The sequence below is a fragment of the Enoplosus armatus genome, chromosome 1, assembly GCF_043641665.1.
Source record: "Enoplosus armatus isolate fEnoArm2 chromosome 1, fEnoArm2.hap1, whole genome shotgun sequence".
Classification (NCBI taxonomy): Eukaryota; Metazoa; Chordata; class Actinopteri; order Centrarchiformes; family Enoplosidae; genus Enoplosus; species Enoplosus armatus.
This window is the reverse complement of record NC_092180.1, coordinates 3,097,097-3,118,647: the sequence shown is the minus strand read 5'-3', so window position 1 is coordinate 3,118,647 and position 21,551 is coordinate 3,097,097. Positions and strand designations below refer to the sequence as shown.

At 40.1% G+C, this 21,551-nt stretch overlaps 2 protein-coding genes across 2 annotated transcripts; one reads left to right on the top strand and one right to left on the bottom strand.

Moving 5' to 3' along the window:
• Positions 1-123: 123 nt before the first annotated feature.
• LOC139302592 (V-type proton ATPase subunit d 1) lies at positions 124-7,214 on the bottom strand. The gene is made up of 8 exons (XM_070926326.1): positions 7,050-7,214; positions 5,626-5,797; positions 4,161-4,339; positions 3,930-4,009; positions 3,490-3,567; positions 2,940-3,116; positions 2,614-2,691; positions 124-1,449 (listed from the first exon to the last, which is right to left on the bottom strand). The coding sequence occupies exons 1-8, from the start codon at positions 7,174-7,176 to the stop codon at positions 1,288-1,290; spliced, it is 1,053 nt and encodes a 350-aa protein (XP_070782427.1). The 5' UTR covers positions 7,177-7,214; the 3' UTR covers positions 124-1,287.
• Positions 7,215-9,256: 2,042 nt separating this feature from the next.
• On the top strand, positions 9,257-18,734 carry LOC139302485 (protein NLRC3-like). Its single transcript, XM_070926226.1, has 12 exons — positions 9,257-9,345; positions 9,481-9,581; positions 9,674-9,781; positions 9,892-10,008; positions 10,175-10,291; positions 11,251-11,329; positions 11,993-12,206; positions 12,507-14,307; positions 14,390-14,563; positions 15,023-15,196; positions 15,315-15,361; positions 15,924-18,734. Exons 1-12 carry the CDS (start codon positions 9,331-9,333, stop codon positions 16,508-16,510), a joined length of 3,534 nt encoding a protein of 1,177 aa, XP_070782327.1. The 5' UTR covers positions 9,257-9,330; the 3' UTR covers positions 16,511-18,734.
• Positions 18,735-21,551: the final 2,817 nt, after the last annotated feature.

Genomic DNA, 21,551 nt, shown 5'->3' with positions numbered 1-21,551 from the left:
ACAATATAATCCCGTTACTGCTGAAGCATCTCTTCCTTTCCATCTGTCACCTGCACAAACACGTCAAACCAGTGAAAACATTTTAAAGCCATTTCACGAGTCTTAAGTTTCTCCAGACCGCCGTTACTGCAGTTTAGTCTGTTTATTTTTTGTCACATTTACAATACACATTTCACGAGTAAGAAACAGATCAAAACAAAAAAAAATCAATTTTTACAGCATGAAAAAACAAAATCATATAGTCATCTTTAAATATCTATATATCTTTGTATACTTTAAACATTAAGTCATCATATACTCACAAGATTTTGCCTCATTCCAGTACGTTCATTTACAGAAAGAGTTCACACAGGAACGGGAACACTGAGGACTGGACGCTCCTGTTCAGCTGCTGTAGTTTTAATATCTAACAACCATCTAGTTAAGACAGCAAATCAGGTGGAGCTCACACATTTCACTCGTTTTTGGGGGAAAAACACATAATGACCAGACATGCTGACAAAACCTAGCACTAAAACAGAAATAAATACAGGTTATATAGAACCTGGTGGAGACTGACGCTGCGCAGAGGAATGTTTTCATGTCCACTGTGTTCTGGACTGGCCGAAGTTCTGAGATCGTCTGAGGTTCAGATTTGGGACATTAACTTTTGCTATGGTGATAAATCCAAAACATGCAGTATACTGCACACTTGAGTGTTTCATGTGTCTGGAGGTGAACATGATCTCAAAAAGATGGTTGTGTTTGCTGTGCTGGGAGTCCACAGTGAAATAAATCAAGCTTCACCACCTCCAAGGCTGTCGGGTTAATTCCTGGACTTAGTCAATTGCAAATTCTTCTATTGGTGTATTTAACCAGCCGATGTGTCAGGTGGACAGGGCGTGCCGCATAAAACAACACACTGAGCGTCAGAATGTTCAGACAATCACAGGTAAGAGTTTGAAAGTCAAATGAGTTGCCTCCTTTACCTGGTGAGCTGATTAAATAAAGCACCAACCACCCCTGTTGGACCAGACTCATGTGATTCTCCTCCAGTTAAAAACTGTGTATTTAACTTGATTATGTGTTTTACTTTAAAGCGACAATCTCACATTATAACAAGAGACTCTGGTGTCAGGAACCAATTTACACCTACGAGTGAAGAATGGAGAAAATTTAGCATCAAACCATCAGAATCTTTAACACTGAGGTGCGACCGAAGACACTGTTCAAGACATGAGACTGAATGAAATGATGACGCGAAGAAGAAGGGGAGGGTGGGGGGGGGGGGAGGGAGGAAGAGGAGGCTCAAAAGATAGGAATGTAGTTGTCGATCTTGGCGCGGTGCCGCTGGGCGATACACTCCGCGATCCAGACGATGTTCCTGCACTCCTGCTCCTTCAGCTTGACGTAGGCGTAGAAGACACTGAAGTGGAACTGGTTGAGGAAGGCCAGCTTGTTCAGCTTCACCTGCAAGTAAAATCATCACAGAAATTGCAGAACAGAAATCCAAAAGTAGAGACTTTTTATTTTATAGATTTAGAAACTGTCACCATTATACAGTTTGTCCACCAACTGTAAAATGGCCGCTTGATCTTGATCACAATTCTTAACAAAAACAAATAATAACTATATCAGGAATGCTTGTTTATGTTAAGTGTTTGTAAAAAAAAAATGCTGATGTTTATTTTAATGATGCATTTCAACAAATGTTTTTCGTGTTTGTAGTTAGAAAGACAGAAGAGAAAGTGAGGGAGGGAGGAAGCAGCCCGTTAAACCGTTGTTTCATTCCCCTCGAGCTCTCTCTGTTCAGCAGTCATTAGCTGCTGACAGACACCGATAGACCAAATACACAAAGATACAGATTAATAACAGCAGCTGTGCTGTGAGATGGTTGTCACATTCAAGTACACCAGTGACATTCAAATGTGGCCCGTGGGCCAAATCTGGCCCAAGTTAGGGTTTCCGAGTGGCCTGCCGACCATTTTCTAATTCACACTGGGAATGTTTTGTTTATAGTAATTAGCAAATGTTCAATAATGTCCCTTGGCTGTTACTTGGGAAGTTACATATTAGCCCATCAGCAATCTGTGCAGTGTGCAGAAGCAGTGACACTTTCCAAAGAGTTCATGAACACCTGACCAGCTCGGGGCACGTAGGAGAAGTTTGCCTTCAAGGCTTTCAGAAAGACTGTTCTTCTTATTCTAACTCAAACCATGATCTCTTCCTAAACCTAACCAAGTAGTTACCTAAACTACACTGCGACCATTTCACAACTTTAACCACGTGTTAGAAAGCTTCTGGCAGAAAGACCTGAGGCCTATCCATTAATGTTGTTTATTAACTGGCCCCTGCCTCCATGTAATCTTGCAAAAACGCCCCCCCCCCCCCCCCCCCCCCCCGCCAAAACAAGTTGAGTATCCCTGAAGTACACCAAAGCATCTGTTAACACATCTAAATGAGCTGCAAACGTGTATTTATGCTTGTAAAACACACAAAATGTTGCTTTTGAAACGTTTCCAGCAGACAGTGAAACCACGACAGAGCCGTGGCTGAGCCGGAGTGCAGCCGGACGGCGTAAAACAGCTAAGTTACTTAAGAGTAAGTGTATGTCTGATCGTGTGTGTGTGTCACCTCGTGCTCGAAGAAACGGTCCTCCAGTGTTTTGTCGCCTGGGTTGCTGCCGGCACCCTCGAACAGCAGCTTGTACTCCTGAGGACATGAGCCAAGTTCAGACATACTGACAGTATAGTGATCATTAAAACAAAGTGTTGTAACAGACACCAACAGGAGAACGAAAGACAGGGAACTGGAGAGACCAGAGTGAACAAGACAAACTGCCTGAACAGATTTAAAAGCCTTTAAGAGACCGGTTCAAAGACAGACAAGACAACATGTCAGTGGTAAGATTTCACATTTAAATGCTGTGATCCCAGCAAGCCACTGGCTTTTGGACTTACAGGATAGAAATCAGCTACGGCCTTGACCTGCTCATAGTCATCTGCCCGGGCCAGCTGAGCAAGGCCTTCTGGGTAAAGCTTGCCGCAGTGGGGGAAGAGCTTGGCGCGGTCCTCTTTGGACAGCTCTGTGCCGAACGAGTTGATGGTGATGATGAAGGCTCTCCTGTCTGCCTCAAACTGCAGCAGAGACGGGAAGGTCAGTGGAGCAACAGCAAGTGACTGAGCTGAGCTTAAATCCACAGCCAGCAACACTGAGCATCTTTACATGTTTATATGAGTCAACCTGAACACACTTCAACATTTTCATGTACAGACTTTTATCTCACCAAACCCACTTCAAGACCATACAATAATACTTTGTTGACAGGTATGTATTTTTTGGGTACAAAATGCCAATTGAAGGGGCCTAAATGTGACGCGAACCAGTGGAGGATTCAGTGAAACTCCAGATCTGCTCCGTAGCAAAACTTCTTGCTGCAGATTTTGCAGATTTTAATTCAGACGGACGTCCCCCCACCAGCTGTGCATGTGTGTGTTTGTTTTCACTCACCTCCAGAATAGGGCACATGGTGTCCGCCGTGGTTCCTCCAAGGTTGGAGCAGAACTTATAGAAAGCCTCCAGGTAAGCCTGAGAACACATGGTTCAAAATGTATTTTATGAAATGAAAAAACAAATACATGAACATTGCTGCTCTTTACTTATAATATTAATTAACATATTAATAGTTTAAGAAAAAAATGATAATCAAATTATAATATAAAATTAATCTCAATGTATATTGTCTTATAGTTTACATAACTGCAATATTCAACGACATATTTGCAATCATTGAGTTGTTAGTATCTTTTTATCTGCTGCTTATTTTTGTCTCTTTATTAATTGACTTTGACTCTTGCAGTTGTTTCAGTTCATCTTGCCTTTTATGATGTAAACACTCACATTATTACAGTACGTTCATCATTACTGACAATAATTATATTGTTCTTTACCTTGTAAAGTGTGTTACGAATTATTTCAATGTTCATCTCATCCAAGTCCTGTTCAGATATGCAGTCCTGGAAGAATGCAGCTGGAAAGAAAACGAGAAAGAATTGACATCAAACCAGCAGAAATTAACGTTTCTTTAAGATGTGGTGCCATCTCCTGTTCTGCAAGAGACATTACTATTCAGATTTTACATCCTCTTCTGTTTAAATAGCAGTTCATGCGATGGTACACACCCAGGGGCGTGTCCACCAGGATGGCGTTGTAAAGCTCAGCGGGGGTCTGGGCGATGTTGACCGCCTCCATCTGCTCGAAGCTTCCCAGCGGGTGACACTTTGGCACCAGCTCAGAGATGGCCCGCTGGTGGAGGGTGCCCGTGATCAGCAGGATGACATTGTCTATCATATAGCTGTACCTGAAGTCACAAGGTAGGTGGGGGGGGTCATGATAAAGCAGAGAAGACAATTCGATCTCAAAGTTATTCATCTGTTAGCAGGATCACACAGTGAGAAGCCTTTTGACCATTTCCCCCCTCTTGGTGTTTGTTAAAAATGATCATAAACGTCTTCCAGCAGGTTGTAGCCTATTAATTGTACATACTACATAGTACACTATACAGTAAACTACACAGAATACTTTCCAATACTGGAAACTGTTTTTAAAGCATACCGTTACATTTTAGAGCAGAATAAAAAACAACCTGCTGAGACATGAAACTCGCCTGAGACAGGAAATCTATAAACATTTGGTCCCCTTTATTTTACTGTCAAATGCATTATAATGCATTTATAGGCAGGAACCACTGTGTATCTGCTTTTTGTCTCCCTCTTTTGTTTTTTCCAACAACGTAACTCAACAATGGATTGCTTAACGGCAAATGACTGACTATCAGTTCTCAGATGTCAGAGCATACTTGAATGCACGAATGAGTTTGCAAACCAGCCCCTGCTAGAAGCTGTAGCACCACAAGATAACATAACCTCAAACACGTTTCAAGTTTGTGTGTCCACCACTTTCCCTCAGCAAGGTGAAGCCAACTTCACAGGATCACTAGTGACCATATTGATCATGGGGTGGTGGACGCACATTGCTTGATGTTATTTCATTTGTTAAAAGCTAGCCGATCACCTGCTGGTTTCAGTATTGTACAAATGACGACACAGCAACCACCCTGGCTGACGGACCTGCAGTAAAGGCCACTTTCACACACCGGGTTCACTTATCAAACTATGGTAGGGCTGCTGCCACAAACAATTATTCCCATTATCAATTAATCTGCATATTATTGTCACGATTAATCGCTTAATCTATAAAATGTCAAAGATTTGTGAAAAATGCTCATTACAATTTCCCAGAGCCCAAAGTGACACCAAAAGCCAAAGACTCTTCATTTACCATTACACACGACAAAGAAAAAGCAGCAAATCTTCACATTTAAGAAGCTGGAACCAGAAAACCTTTTACATTTTTGCTTGAAAAATGACTGAAACTATTTATCGATTATGGCAACTAATTTTCTTTTGATCAAATAATTGATTAATCGAGTAATCGTTGCAGCATATATGAAAATGTTCTGTATCAACTGCTGCATCTGATTCTGATGTACACACTGTAGAAAATGAATTTACTTCAACTTTAAAGCTACATGAGAGAAAGTTTACAGGGAATCTTACAACTTCAACACAACTACTCTTTGCTTACGTGATGAAGTCCATGAAGCTGGCCAGCGGCTCGTACGATTGGTTCCTCATGTGGCGAAACTCCACCACCATCTTCTCCTTCAGCTTGTCGTCGATAACGGACACGGTGAGAGGAGACGCCTCGTTTGCCAGAAAGCTGCCATAGTCGGTGCTCTGCAAATGGAGCTTCAGATCTGCAGGGGAGACACATAGACAGAAAAGGTACAGATGATTAGAAAGCCATGATTGGCGAAGTGTGAAAGAAGCCTAAAATCAAACTGCAAGACAAGTAGAGTAGACAGGTATGTGCCTCTATGACATCATCAGGCGCTTCTTTTCACCGGCGAGTGAGGGGCGAGCGGCAAGGTGTATCACATGGGAGGTTCATACCCCCCAAAACCCAAGGCCCCTCTGTGCAGGTGTGCCCCAACCAAGTAGTTCAAGTTCAAGTTTATTTGTCATTTTTACTGCTAAGAAATACAGCTTAAATGAAATAACATGCCCTCAGGACCAGAGTACACCTCTAAAACATAGATAAAACATAAAAGCATCAACACAAATATATAAAACATAAAAGTGTCACAGCAACAGTGTTGAGACTTCAACAGCCACTGGTTTTAATTTCTCTAAGGTAAAAATGCAATTTGTACAGTGTTGACATGGCTTGAGATACACAAAGCATCTCAGTGAATGTGAAGTCTTTGTTGTTAAGGTAACATTATTGATGTGTAGTAATGCAGACTGTTTATATGAACCTGCACCTACATCTGCATAACAACTGTAAATGTAAGCTGGTACAAAAAACAACAAAACTAAAGAGGATGATTTATGATTGATAACCTTATTTTTCACTCTTTGATGTAAATGTTGTACAGAAATTAATATAACAGCAACGCAAGAAAACAAGGAGCGTTTATTGCAATAAAATCTCAGTTATATTGATGTTTACCAGGAAACGGTCACACGTCGTCAGTTTAATCGTTATGACCGTAATAACACTGCGGAGGTGTCAGTGCAATAAAGCTAAGCTAGCTCAAGCTACTGAAGCACGACATTTTGTCATAACATTACAAAACCCTACAGTAATTTCACTTCCTCTAAAAAGTCCATCATTGATCAATAGACGACATAACCCTCGGCTATGTTTGCTTGGCTTATGTTAGCATTATGTTAGCTAGCTAAGACTCAGAGGTTAGCTAGCTTTAAAAACCGATTCCCGAATGATATGTCGCCTTTAATCTGTACAAATTGTCGACGTGAAGCTTAACGACTAGCACCAAGTGACAATTATACAACGTAGAGTGTTAGATTGTACAATTATAGGCAACGTTACCGTTGTATGTAAACCGAGCTAACTGGCTTTTAGACTGACAGTTTGCGTTAGCTAGTGGAATTAGCCCTGGCGGCTAGCTATTAGCCGTTAGCCGGGCATCTGTTTTAACTCACCTTCCAGAGTCTCACACTGAACGAGGTTTAAATAATCCGCCTGGGACAGTATTCCAGCTTTAAATCCTCTAACCAGCCCCTCCAGGTAGCCGTTATCAACGTTAAAATATAGCTCGGAGAAAGGCATCCTGTCTGACCGTCAGATCCGTCTCTGCTGCAGGAGAACCGTCCGGCTGCTTAGCGTTAGCATCAGCTGACTGAACCATGTGACCCTCATCTGATCGGTCATCTGCTCGTGCGCGTTCTGTCTCGGACTGCACACACACACACACACACACACACACACACACACACACACACATTTATGAGACATTACATTTCACTGTGATTGTATATGATTACATGTGACAAATACATTGATTGATTGGAATGATTGATAAACCTGCAGAATATATTTATTGGAAAAGGAGAAAAATCTTGGAATACAAACAGTAGAAAATTGTCTTTAAATACTTTTGAGTATTTAATGCATAATATGCATGCAAATGTAGCCTAATAAATCAGTTTATATATTGTTAAATGAATCAATTTACTAATTCATTATAATTAAACACTAATAAATGCAATTATTCTGGTGGCACACTCCACACTTATTACACCTGTGTAACAGCGTATTTTCTTTATTTCTTTTCCTCCTCCTTCCTGTCCTGAATTGCATTATGTTACTGTAGATTGTAGAACTGTAGATCAGTGATTTTTATAAAAATTTTCTCAGGACTCCATGAATTATGTCTTCCTTTAGTGAGCAACTCCTCTGCTTAATGTAAATGAACAGGTCAATGTCCATGAAGACTGACCACTCTAAGGGGAAGAGTATTGAGTTCAAGGATGGAGGTCACGCAACTAAGCAAAGGTAAGAATTTAAAACATATGTTTTTTTATTTTGTAACTCAAATCCAGCACTTAGAGGTCAATAGATCACACAGATCAAGTTAGAATTGTGAAATTCACTTGAGTTCAATCCATAACCTGTGTGTCAATGAGGAGTGACGGGTCTAAAAGTGAACCTAGTCAGTTCAAGGATTGACGCCACTTTGTTGGGCAAATGTAAGAATGAAAAACAAAAGAGCTTAAGTCTGACTGAAGTCAAAATTCTGACTTTTATTTTTCATAAGATGGAACTTTGGACTTATATAAGTATGAATGCAACTAAGTCTGAATAGCAGGAAGTCCATTTTATTTAACACCCATGACTTCAAGGAAATGTGCTGCAAGGAAAAACTGAATAGGAGCAGCTTATTTAACTCAGGTATCTTCAGGAAAATGTAATAATAATAATAATAATAATAATAATAATAAACTTTAAAAACAAAAGAACTTTACAAAGTGTTTCACATGGAAAAAAAAAACTATTAAATAAAATCCAGCAAGTACAGTGAATGAAATATAATAAAACACCCAAAATACAATAAAATACGATAAAAAGAGAAAACAGATAAAACACATAAAACATAAATTTCACTGCAAGGAGAAGAAATGCCAGTCTGATAATCTCATATAGCAGTCCTGCAATAAATCCTCCCTTCACAAAGGTTATAATGAATAACAATACAATAATATAATAAAATACATTTTAGATATAAAATAATACTATTGTGCAGAGTTGTAGAATGACCTAATGTACCTAAATTTATCTTTAAGTATGTTCAGTTTTTGTTTTGTTGAAAACTTCATCTTAAACATTCATGACTAGATAAGCAACTATCAAAGTTAAAGTTCTGGGGAAAGAAACATCCTTAGTTATTAATTGTTGAGAGTTTAACAACCAAACATTTAATCTGCTTGATCTGTGGGTGTGGTTTAATAAGATTAAAGTATGACGTCACCTTTTTTCCAACTGAGTCTGCCCCATCACAAACCAGTAAGAAGGGCACAAACCTTTTCAATGATGTCTTCAGGTTGGACTCCATTGCTTATAGGTTAAGATTAGGTCAAAGGTTGGGGTATGGCTAGTAACAGTTATGGTTAAGGTTAATAGTTAAGTTAAGCTAATAGGATGTCCTAATAAGTACAGTAGTATGAATGTTATACATGTGTATACAGTAAAATCTGGATGAGATAAATTACCTCCATCTATTGGAGACACAGTAGAACTGCGTAATCTACTATGTGATCGGTGGTGTTTGTGGTACAGACCTGTGTTTTTCTTGTCCTCTGTGACTCGTTGAACTGGTTTGTGATTGGGAAAGTAAAGCTAGGAGGATGTAGCAAAAATAAATCATAAACCCTCGGGAATGGAAGGAGAGTGAGGAGTGTCGTCTGTCTCAATGCTTTTCTCTGGATGTCAGTTTGGCAGGTAAGTCTTTATCTCCAAATAAATGATTTGACTGTATGTGACTACTGCTGATAGGGGAGATCACATCCTTTGATTTAAAATGCCCTTTAATGAAGGCCTTACTGTGACTCATCAGTCCATCTTGTTTCTGTAAAGGTGCACTGCACTATGAATGCGCCCGAGGAGGGCGAGGACGGGGTCTCTACCTCCGAAGTCACTCTGTCTGAGAAACATGACGGCCAGATCAGAGACAAGAGGTAAGATAAACGCTTCTCTGACTGTTTATGACTGTTCACCATCTCAGAGCTCAGCTCTAATATCAAATCCTACTCTTCCTGTTGTGTTTCAGCAAAGTGAAGCAGGAGAGACGAGACTCACCTGTACCAGGCTGTCTGTCCACGAGGAGTGACGCGTCTATGTATGAGCCTATTGAGTTCGAAGGTGGAGGCCACTCCATGTAAGAATTAAAGAAATAAGTTTGTCGTTGTGTGACTTTACAGACCAGCACATAGAGATTTGAATTAATGTCAGAATTGTGAAAGGTTGAATGTTTGTGTTGCGTTGAAGCCAAGTGAAGCAGGAGAGACGAGACTCACCTGTACCAGGCTGTCTGTCCACGAGGAGTGACGGGTCTATGTATGAGCCTATTGAGTTCAAGAATGGACGCCGCTCTGATAAGCAAATGTAAGAATTAAAAAAAATAAGTTTGTTCAGCCTTAAGAAGACTTGCAGTTCACACAGACTTCAAAAAGAGAAGCTTTCTTAGTTCATAGTCTGACTGTCCACTTTGTTCTCTTTTCAGATTAATTATATCTGTAAACCTGATGTTGTTTTGATTATTGTGTTGAAGCCCAGTGAACGAGGAGAGACCAGACTCACCTGTACCCAGCGGTGTGTCCATGTGGACAAACCAGTCTAAAAGTGAACCTCTTGAGTTCAAGGATGAAGGGCCGATTGTTGAGACAAGGTAAGTATTTAAAGCACGAGTATGTTATTGTATGAATCCGCTGACCTGCAGTTGTGTCAGCTGCGTATTGGACTACGACTGGCTTTCAAACTTATATACGATGTCACAAAATCCTGCTCATACGTCTTTCAACCCTCCAAGTGAAGTAACAATAAGCAGGGGGACTTTAAGTTCAGTTCATAACCTGGAATTTGAATGTTGAATGTTTAAGTTGTATTGAAGCCAAGTGAAGCAGGCGAGACGAGACTCAGTCTGTCGATGAGAGATTTAAAGAATCTTTTGAATAGTTTTTTTTTGTTTTGTTTTTTATGACTTTACCAACCAGCACTTGGAGGTCAAGAGATCTGAGCTTAAATTTCAAGTTTCAAACTCAATCGATAACCTGGAAATTAAAGGAGCAAATTTTCATCCTCTCATGCGATTTCAAGGAAAAGAACTGGCTGTCAGTTATGGGAGAAGCTGTATTATTTTTAACTTCAGTTACTGGCAGGTCCTGACAGTCGATCAACATTCTTTTTTTAACCTGCGTGCACTTCCTCCTACAATTCAAAGACATGCAGGTTAGATTAAGTGTAGTTGCCAGCTGGGAGGGGCTCCAGTCCTCTGACTGTGGGTAAAGATAATGGGTGGATTATAATGATAATGAAATGTTACTATTTCACAGTGCAGGTAGACTGAAGGTTGCAGTTATTCTTTGAAAATGTCCCTTTTCCCTCAAGACGTCACATCCACAACATCACAGCAGTGTGTGTGTGTGTGTGTGTGTGCACTTGTACAGCTATCTTTGTGAGAACCAATTTGTTTTAGACCTTGGGAGTGAGGACATATTTGGAAAGTGAGTACATTTTGGCTGGTCCTCACTTTGCAAACAACTGCATCAAATGTGTCTGCTTTTACGGTTACTGTATGTATATGTGTGTGGCACGGATGAAATGACCTCGAGTTTTCTGGGTCTACAGAGGTCACCGGAGTAGATCACAGGTTCTCAGTCATCGGCCTGCCAAGAAGTGTCAAACAGACCTGGACTCCGTTTTCTTGGTGTGTAAATGTACAACCTTGATGTTTTTGTGTTCTGAAATGGAACTGTATACTCTGGTCACGTTGTCTGGTTTTAGTTAAGATCCTAGCTGCAGCATTCTGAACCATTTAAACCAGTAATCAAATGTAGATGAAACAAAGGCATGACTTAAGATCTCTGCACCAGCCTAGGACAGAGAAGACCTTATTTTAGCTATGTTGCGTAAGTGGAAAGAGGCAAAGGCGTGTGAGGCGTGTGTTCTCTGTTTTGTTCATGTAACATAAAATAGAAGCTGCACAACCAGTTGTGGTGGTGTTTTCCCCCAGTTGGCCATATGGGGCAACAATGAGCCCAACAATGCACTAAGGGGAGATTTATACTTCAGCAGAAGTGTTTTCAAACCGTAAGAGAAAAGCACAGATGCCACACTCTTGATACTACCACCAGACAGCAGCAAAGAAAGACATATAATTTCATATCATGCACGGTAACATTAAGTTGAAAATGAATTTTGAAACAAAGTTTGCTACTAAATTCACTTTAATTTGGAAAAAAACTGCCAGCTAAAAACAGTCAGCTTCAGTTTTTAGACGAGTCAGCTTTCAGCAGAGGCAGATGGACATGAGGTTCTTTGTTTCCATTATTGTAAGAAACATTTAAAATTATACATTTTACTCTTCCAGCTTCTTGAAGAGAACATTGTGAATTTTGTGAAGAATGAGCTGAAGAAGTTCAAGAAAATTCTGAGTGCAGGACATCCAGAATGCTTAGAGGAGCTGACAGAAGATGAAGATGAAGACGAGCAGAGAAGCAGCAGCAGAGATGCATTTCTGAAGATCACACTCAATTTCCTGAAGAGGAAACAACAGGAGCAGCTGGCTGACTCTCTGCAGAACAGTAAGATGATTTTAAGAATGACATACCACTTCTAGAACTGTGGAATTGATCCATTAGATATATGAACCTACATTAGTTTAATGTCTGAAGATATCTCAACATATGAAGTTGTTAACGTGAGAATGGACTCCTGAATAGAAGTTTCGATTAAGAATCATTATTTTAATTTAAGTTAATCCAGATGCATTTGTGATAAGCAGAACCAGAGCATTGAGAAATGTATGTGTTCGTCCAAAGGTGGTCTCATTTCACATGTTCACCTCAAAATCCATTGACTGATGTTGTTTGTTGTTTCCGCAGGAACTTATGCAGCGATATGCCAACGTAAACTTAAGTCTAACCTGAAGAAGAAGTTTCAGTGTTTGTTTGAGGGAATTGCCAGAGCGGGAAACCCAACACTTTTGAACCGGATCTACACAGAGCTCCACGTCACAGAGGGAGAGAGTAGAGAGGTCAATGATCAACATGAGGTCAGACAGATAGAAGCAGCATCACAAAAACCTGCGAGTTCAGAAACAACAATCAGACGTGAGGATATGTTTAAACCTTTACCTGGAAGAGACGAACCAGTCAGGACACTGGTGACAAAGGGAGTGGCTGGCATCGGGAAAACAGTCTTAACGCATAAGTACATCCTGGACTGGGCTGAAGACAAAGCCAACCACAATATACAGTTTATCTTTCCATTCACTTTCCGAGAGCTCAATTTGCTGAAAGCAAAAAGCTACAGCTTGGTGGAACTTCTTCATCTCTTCTTTATTGAAACCAAAGAAGTAGGAATCAGCAGCTTTGAAGAGTTCCAGGTTCTGTTCATCTTTGATGGTCTGGACGAGTGTCGACTTCCTCTGGACTTCCACAACAATAAGATCCTAACTGATGTTACGGAGTCGACTTCAGTGGATGTGCTGCTGACAAACCTCATTCGAGGTAAACTGCTTCCCTCTGCTCGCCTCTGGATAACCACACGACCTGCTGCAGCCAATCAGATCCCTCCTGAATGCATTGACATGGTCACAGAGGTGAGAGGGTTCAGTGACCCACAGAAGGAGGAGTACTTCAGGAAGAGATTCAGAGATGAAGAGCAGGCCAGCAGAATCATCTCCCACATCGAGACGTCGCGAAGCCTCCACATCATGTGCCACATCCCAGTCTTCTGCTGGATCAATGCTACAGTTCTGGAGCATGTGTTGAAAACCAAAGAGAGAGCCGAGCTGCCCAAGACCCTGACTGAGATGTACATCCACTTCCTTGTGGTTCAGACCAAACAGGGAAATATGAAATATCACAGCAGTGTGGTGACAGATCCATTCTGCAACGCAAAGACCAGGCAAACCATTCTCACTCTGGGAAAACTGGCGTTTGAGCAGCTGGAGAAAGGAAACCTGATCTTCTATGAAGCAGACCTGAGAGAGTGCGGCATTGACATAAAAGCTGCTTCAATCTACTCAGGACTTTTCACAGAGATCTTCATAGATGAGCGTGGGCTGAACCAGGACAAGGTGTTTTGCTTTGTCCATCTGAGCATTCAAGAGTTTCTGGCTTCACTCTTTGTCTTCCTGACGTTCATCAACACAGGTGTCAATCTACTGAAAAGACGGCGGTTCACCTCAGTACAGCCCATGCCGTTACCTCATAAATATAACATTAAACACCTCTGCCAGAGTGCAGTGGAGGAGGCTTTACAGAGTCCAAATGGACACCTGGACTTGTTTGTTCGCTTCCTCCTTGGCCTTTCACTGGAGACCAATCAGATGCTCCTACAAGGCCTGCTGAAAAATAAAGGAAGTAAACCACAGGTCAAAGAGCTAGTGCAGTACATCAAGAGGAAGATCAGGGAAAATCCTTCTCCAGAGAGAAGCATCAATCTGTTCCACTGTCTGAATGAGCTGAATGACCATTCTCTAGTGGAGGAGATCCAACAGTACCTGAGATCAGGAAGTGCCTTTGAAAACAAACTATCTCCTTCTCAGTGGTCAGCGCTCGTCTTCATCTTACTGTCATCACAAAAGGATCTAGATGTGCTTGACTTTAAGAAATTCTCTGCTTCAGATGAGGGACTTCTGTGGCTGCTGCCAGTGGTCAAATCATCCAAAACATCTCTGTAGGTGCACATAAAAGCATACCATGTGTTAAATCTGATCATTTCAAGGAAACACGTCACACTCAAACTTTTTCTTCTTCAGGCTAAGTGGCTGTAACCTCTCACGGAGAAGCTGTGGAACTCTGGCCTCAGTTTTAACCTCCAAGAACTCTAGTCTGCGAGAGCTGGACCTGAGTAATAATGACCTGCATGATAGAGGAGTGGAGCTGCTCTCTGCCGGACTGAAGAGTCCACACTGTAGACTGGAGATTCTCGGGTCAGTATTTGTTGAATAGATTAACATGAAAATAGATGAATAACCAATTATAACCATTCACATTCTCATTATTAATCAGTAAAGACCTGACCTCTTTACGAGTCTGTTTTCTGTTTCTGTTTGTTCTTGAAACAACCAAGATATCAACATGTAGCATGAGACAATATTTCATTGTTTCCTCTCCTTCTGGTTTATGGCGATAAAACCAAAAATACCACAAAAGATTTCTGACCAACTGAGATGAGCTTTCAACTGAGCAAAATGTGACCCAGTGAATTCACGGACTGTACTGCTTCTCTGTTCATTATATTGCAGGCCGTTACTAAAATGAGGGTAAGAGGGAGCTTGGAATTGACAGGCAGATTGGTGCAGGGTCTGCAGTCATGCAGATGTTGTAGCAGTATCAAAATGATTGATTAATGAAGGTGTAAATCTTCAACCTTGTGTATGTGTTTGCAGGTTGTCGGGCTGTCTGGTCACAGGGAAAGGCTGTGCTTTTCTGGCTTCAGCTCTAAACTCTAATCCCTCTCATCTGAGAGAGCTGGACCTGAGCTTCAATCATCCAGGAGACTCAGGAGTGAAGCTGCTGTCTGCTGGACTGGATGACCCACAGTGGAAACTGGAAAGACTCAAGTAGAGTGCATTATATCATTTTACAGAAACATCATGCCCATTGTATGTGTTTGCATGTGTTGGTGTCTATGTTTATTTGTCTTTCTCTGTCATTCACAATTATCTACCTCTTCCACAGGATTGATCATTGTGGAAAGAGTCGACTGAAACCGTCACCCTTCAGATGTAAGTTAAACTTTTTTAGTGTCACTGATCCGATTATTGACTAAATCCTCAGGTAAAAAAAAGGTTAGGCGTTAAGGAATAGTTGAACATTTTGGTAAATATTCAATGTCTTGCAAAGAGTTTGATGAGGAGGTCGACCACTCTCATGTGTCTACGGGTACATATGAAGCTACAACCAGGAGACAGTTAGCTTAGCTTAGCATACAGACTAGATGTTTGACACACTCAGGCTCTCAGGTAGAGCTATGTGACAGTGCTATATAGGCTTGATTTATCTCCCATGTGGTGCAGTCCAGTGAGTGCATCTGCAATTGTGTTTTCCAGTTGCAATGCTGTCAATGTTAACGCAGATGCATGGTCTAGAAAGGTGACAGCTGTGAGGTCCTGCAGTAAACGTAGCTCATTATTATACCAGTTTTAGCTCCATACATTGCCATTTAGATTCAGTTCATTCATTCAGCCTGACACTGTGTTCCTGTTAGCCTATTTCTGTGTAAGAGTGGGGGTATGGAATCAGAACAGATTTAACTGCTGATGCTTTGTGTCCCGTTCCCTCCATCAGATTTCTGTGAGCTTCCACTGAACCCAAACACAGCAGGCAGAAGCCTCTCACTGTCTGACGACAACAGACGAGTGACGGTGGTGAAAGAGAAGCAGCCATATCCTGATCATCCGGAGAGATTTGACAGCTGGAAACAGCTGCTGTGTAGCGAAGGTCTGACTGGACGCTGCTACTGGGAGGTACAGTGGGAAGGAAGGGTTAACATAGGGGTGACATACAGAGGAATCAAGCGGAGAGGAGACACTTATGACTGCTGTATTGGATGGAATGATCAGTCCTGGAGTCTGATGTGCTCTGCTCGGTGTTACACCGCCTGGCACAATAACACAGCAACAGATATACCTACATCCCCGCCCTCCGACTCTAACAGAGTGGCAGTGTATCTGGACTGGCCTGGTGGCACTGTGTCCTTCTACTGTTTACCCTCCAGAGTCTCTTCAATCAAACGGATCCACCTCCACACCTTCCACTCCACATTCACTCAACCTCTCTACCCTGCGTTTGGGTTTGGAGCACAGATGTGTGAGTCGGAGACGGACACTACATCGTTACCATCCTCTGTTTGTCTGCCACAGATTGAAGAATGAATGATGGATCTTGAGTGGAACAGTGGTTCCCAATGGGTGCTGCAGCACCCTGGGGATCCTACAGACAGGCAGAGAGTGCCAGAAGATTACTTATTCTTGCACATTTTCTAATTTCACCACATTAAAGAGACAAAATCACCGTATTAAAAACCTTGTTATACATGTTGCATATGCATATGGGTTTTCCAGGCACTCAGTAGTTAGAAATAGCGACTGTGAGAGCAAGTGATAGATTTTTCACTGTAAATAGAGCTCAAAGAAATGTTGATAACATAACAGCTCTCACCACAAAGACCAACAGACAAGAGCCAGTTAAAAAAACCTTGGCTTATGGCTTTTAGTGGATAGGGAAAGCTTGCTGTCCCGCACCAAAATGCCAAGTAAGCATGTCAGGACAAAATATCAGACTTTAGCAAAGACATTGGATACTGCACAGAATCTGCAGTTTGATATGTACCTCGGTTTTTGGGGTCACAGTTTTGTATGTTTTCAAGCACAGCAGGGGAAAACAAAAGCAACGCAGAAGATAACATTTGTCTCATTTGCTTTTAAAATGTGCACAACAAATGCTGGGTCCTTGGCTGTAATTCTCACTGTAAGAATTATGGTCAAAGACCTACAAACCTGAGCCGGTCAAAAGCACGGATATAATAATAACAATCTTGGAGGTCAAATTTTAAAATGATCCCAACTTCAAGTATGTTTTTAAAAGATTTTAGGAATGTTGCATTACAGAATAAACCTGAAACATGCTTCTGCATCTGTGAGTCTGAAAACATGCACAGGCATCATGTACAGTTGTAACTTACTTGAGTTTCACTACAACATAAAACAGTAACAGCTGTGGACTCTGGGTGTGTCCACAGAAATCTGGCAGGTTGACTGTGATTGATCAGTTTGACTGTCCAGCTGCCAAAATATCAATTATTGCTGTGAACTTAGCAATATTAAAGGTGCCCTGTGGAGCTTTCTTGTAAACAAAGTTATGTTTACTCACCGAAACACATTGTGTGAATGCTAACAAACATAAATGCATTTTCTTTTTTGAGTACTTTTTTGAGTAATTGTACAAATGTTTGACAGCGGTTAACGACCCGTCTCTACCAATCGCAGCTGGAAAGCCCAGTGTTAACAGGTGATAACCAGCTTCACGATACTGGTTATCCAGGATCACCAATGTTAAGAGTAACAATCTGAGAATCACAGGTGGAATTTCTCACAGACCTCAGTATTTAATTTAGATCTATATTATCCATCCACTCATTATCTATAATAGCTTATGGAGCTGGAGCTGGTCCCAGCTGACCTTGGGCGAGAGGCGGGGTACATCCTGGACAGGCCGCCAATCAACGACAGGGCTGACATAGAAACAGACAAACCATTCAGGCTCACTTTAATCAATTTAGTCAATTTAGAGTCATTGATTAACCTGCATGCACACAGCTATATTATACTGTAACAATGTGTAGATGGTGGATGGGTGATGTCATTATCCATGTCATGTCTGAGGCCGTCAGTTCACATTTCTGAACAATTACAAACCACAACACTGAAGAAACTCTCACACACACGAGAGAGTGCCTCCACTTCAACCCAACAAACACAAGAGGAACAAACTCCAGCTCATTTTCTGCTATATTTGTATTCATTGTTTCATCTAAACTTGTTGTTTTACTTTTAACTGAATCATTTTATTTTGTTTAAGCACTTTGTAGCTGTTTTAAGAAATTAAATGTTTTTTATTATCACAAGTATATGTATATATATATATAAAGACACCAGAGAAATGAGATGCACGCCAGTATTTTAAGACACTCTCCACAATGTATAAATATTATCTTTCTCCGTCTTTATTTCCTGCTGGCTCAGCTTCAAGGAGAAAGCTGGTATATTAAAAAATATTTCTATTACAATTAATTTCCATAAAAAGACCAAACCCAACAATGAATTTATGTAATAACAAGTGTTGTCTGTGAAGTGAACAGACAGAACTCCACTCTCACCTTAAAATAATTTTTTTTATTTCATACTTGCCTTTAATCACTCACACACCCAAACTATAAAACTCATGTCCTCGTGTCGTGACATTTTCAGACACTAGTGTTCATAATTGGAAGCATTTTGGATGTCAATCACAGTTAATCTGTAATCTGCTGAACCAAAAACATCACGGGAAACCATAAACTGTATATGGAAAAACAATAAAGTGTTCAGACCTTACATACATACTAGTATCATGTTATCATCTATTTCATCACAAGACATAAATTGAGATACCATTAAATTTAATACATAAAAAATTATCTTTTATATGTCACTTTCTATTGGGAGGTGGCTGTCCCAACCTCTGACTCCTAATTTTCAATTCATGAAAATAACATTTAAATGATTTTTGAAATTAAATAAATATTTTATTTTAATAGATCTTTTTGATTTCTATTAAAGGGTAGTTGGAATTTTAGATTGATTTTGTAGATTTTAAAAAAATTAAAATTTGTTATGCAAAAAATCCTGTCCCAAGTTTTCATGTCACTACCGAAACACAAAGAGTTTCAGCATGTAGGCAGGGCTTGGTTTTAGCCACACCCCCAGAAATTTTACCAAGAAGAGACATTACCTTCCTGTTCATCCATGGCCACATGGTGAGTAGTTAGTTTACAACATTTTTAAGTACATGCCTTCCAAAGTCTAAAAATCAGTGTGTGGTTTTAAGGACTGTCACTACCAAACACATAATTTCTGCAATGAAATAAGCACTTTTGATTTTAATGCTTAATGTTGTGTTTTTTATCTCTGTACACATGTTCAAAATTGTTTTTGGTAGCCATGTTGTGCCAAGCATTGTTGAGTTATGCTAAAAACTAGCATAAAACATCACTACCGAAACAGTCACTACCGAAACATATGAAAAGGTTTTCGTTGTGACATGATGGTTTCGGTAGTGACAATATGATGTTCATTTTTGATTAAAGTAAGTCTTACATAATACAATACATCTATACATATCTCATAAATAGATAATTCTGATTTAGTTTTTATTTTATTTTATATTTAGGGAGAGATAACACCAAAATGGCAAAAAGTCGAGCAGAGTAACTAAGAACTAACTGGGAAGCTGTCTCTTAGAATAAGCTTTCCTTTCTTTCCATTTCTTGTTTATGCTTGTTAAGCAGAGAGTCTGCCTTGAAAGACTTAAGTTTAAGCTAGAAAACTTTATTTTTGTTAAATGTTTGTTACAAAAAAATAAAAATTGTTTCTCACATCATTGTTTACAATTTAGGAACTCATCATTTTGAGAAAATAAGCTTTTCTTTCTTTTTATATGCTTGTAAAGCATATAGTCTGCCTTGAGAGAACACTGTTTAAGTTGCAAAACTTTATTTTAATGATTGCACCTTACTGTTTTTACTTAAAAATGTCATGCAGTGATGCCCTGCAGTGTTGAAAGCATGGTTTTGTTAAATGGTTTATTGAACATTATTGTTTGTCATTCCAATAAAAATTTCATCTGGAAGATAAACCATTGTTATTCATTTAATGATGAATAAATAAGTTTCAGTTGTTGTAAGACATGTAAAAAGTTAAAATATAGCAAAAAGAGTTAAGTGATTAGGATGCCACTCTCAACAAAAGTACGACTGTAACTACAGCAACAGTATGGTCACTACCGAAACAGTGCAGTCACTACCGAAAAAACAGGTGTTCTAACAAAAATAAAATGTATTGAATCATCAACCCAGATGTTATGATAATGATTGGTTAAGTGTATGTGTGCTTTAAGCAATGATGAATTATGGAGTCAATATGATCAACTTTATACATTTTACAAGGAAAGATAGCGTTTAAATTTTGGTACATTTAGAAAAAAATAAATATTAAATTCTGCTAAAAATTCATTTAAATTAATTTTGATGCAGAAACCATATATATTAATTTTTGAAAATACTCTGTACAGTAGGGAATAGAAAAAAATATGAACAGGTTAATATAATTATTTTTATTCTAATAAAGCGTCTAATAGAGCGTTTGATCTGCCACCACCATGGTTAAGGTCTGGTTAAGCTTAGAAACAAAATCTGTTGCTGTTGGTAGGAGGGGGGTCAAAGACTGCTACTCATTGCTATTGAGAGAGGACAGTTGTTATTTATAGAGGTCACTGACCAGAAGAATGAAGAAGAACATTTGAACAACATTTGAACAAATGACGGGTTCTGCTGTTCTTCTGGTTTGGACAGTCTTTGTTTTGTCACCCACAAACGAGGGCCTCAAAGTCAATCTTCAACGTTTGCAGACTGGGAGGAGAAATGTGAACAGACGAGTTTATGAAAGGTGAAAAACCCCATGTGTCAGTGTCAGCCCCGCGGTGGATACAGACATACGTCTGCAGGAACATCGTGCAGCCTGAGCTGTTACCTGATTGGCTGTTTATGAGATCGTTGTATGAGCTATATTTTCTCCTAAGTTATTATCTTGGTATGCTTCATTGTCTAGATACGATAACTAGGTGGGACACTGTGTTTAACTTCTTGTTGTCGTCTTTATTTTAATCTGATATATCATAAGTGGTGGAAGAATGTTAAGACTCAAAATGTACTCAAGTGTCCAAAGGAAAAATCTGGATTTAACCTTTAAATTTAGCCGCGTCCTGTCTGAACAGCACAACTGGTTCACACGCACGACTAAAACGACTAAAAGCCTGTCGCAGATTTACTGTCGTCCGGCCTCTTGCTCGGTCACGCTCTCTCTTTTTCTCTTATCTTCCTCCGATAACGTCCTCTTCGGTCTCTTGGCCTCTGCCGCGATGTCCGTACTGAGAATACCGAGATACATCCATGTGTGGTGTAGTGCCGTAAAGTGTTACGCACTTCTCGCGGGAGATCGTACCCGTTCAGCCGAGTGACGTAGTGCAGGAACGGGCGTTCAGGGCGCCGAGCGGGAATGAAAGAGGCACCACTCTCCCTATTACAAGTCAGTGTACCATCTAAATGATATGAAGCTGTTCAATTAATGTCGCTTTAAGTCTGAAAACAAAAGGTGCTCA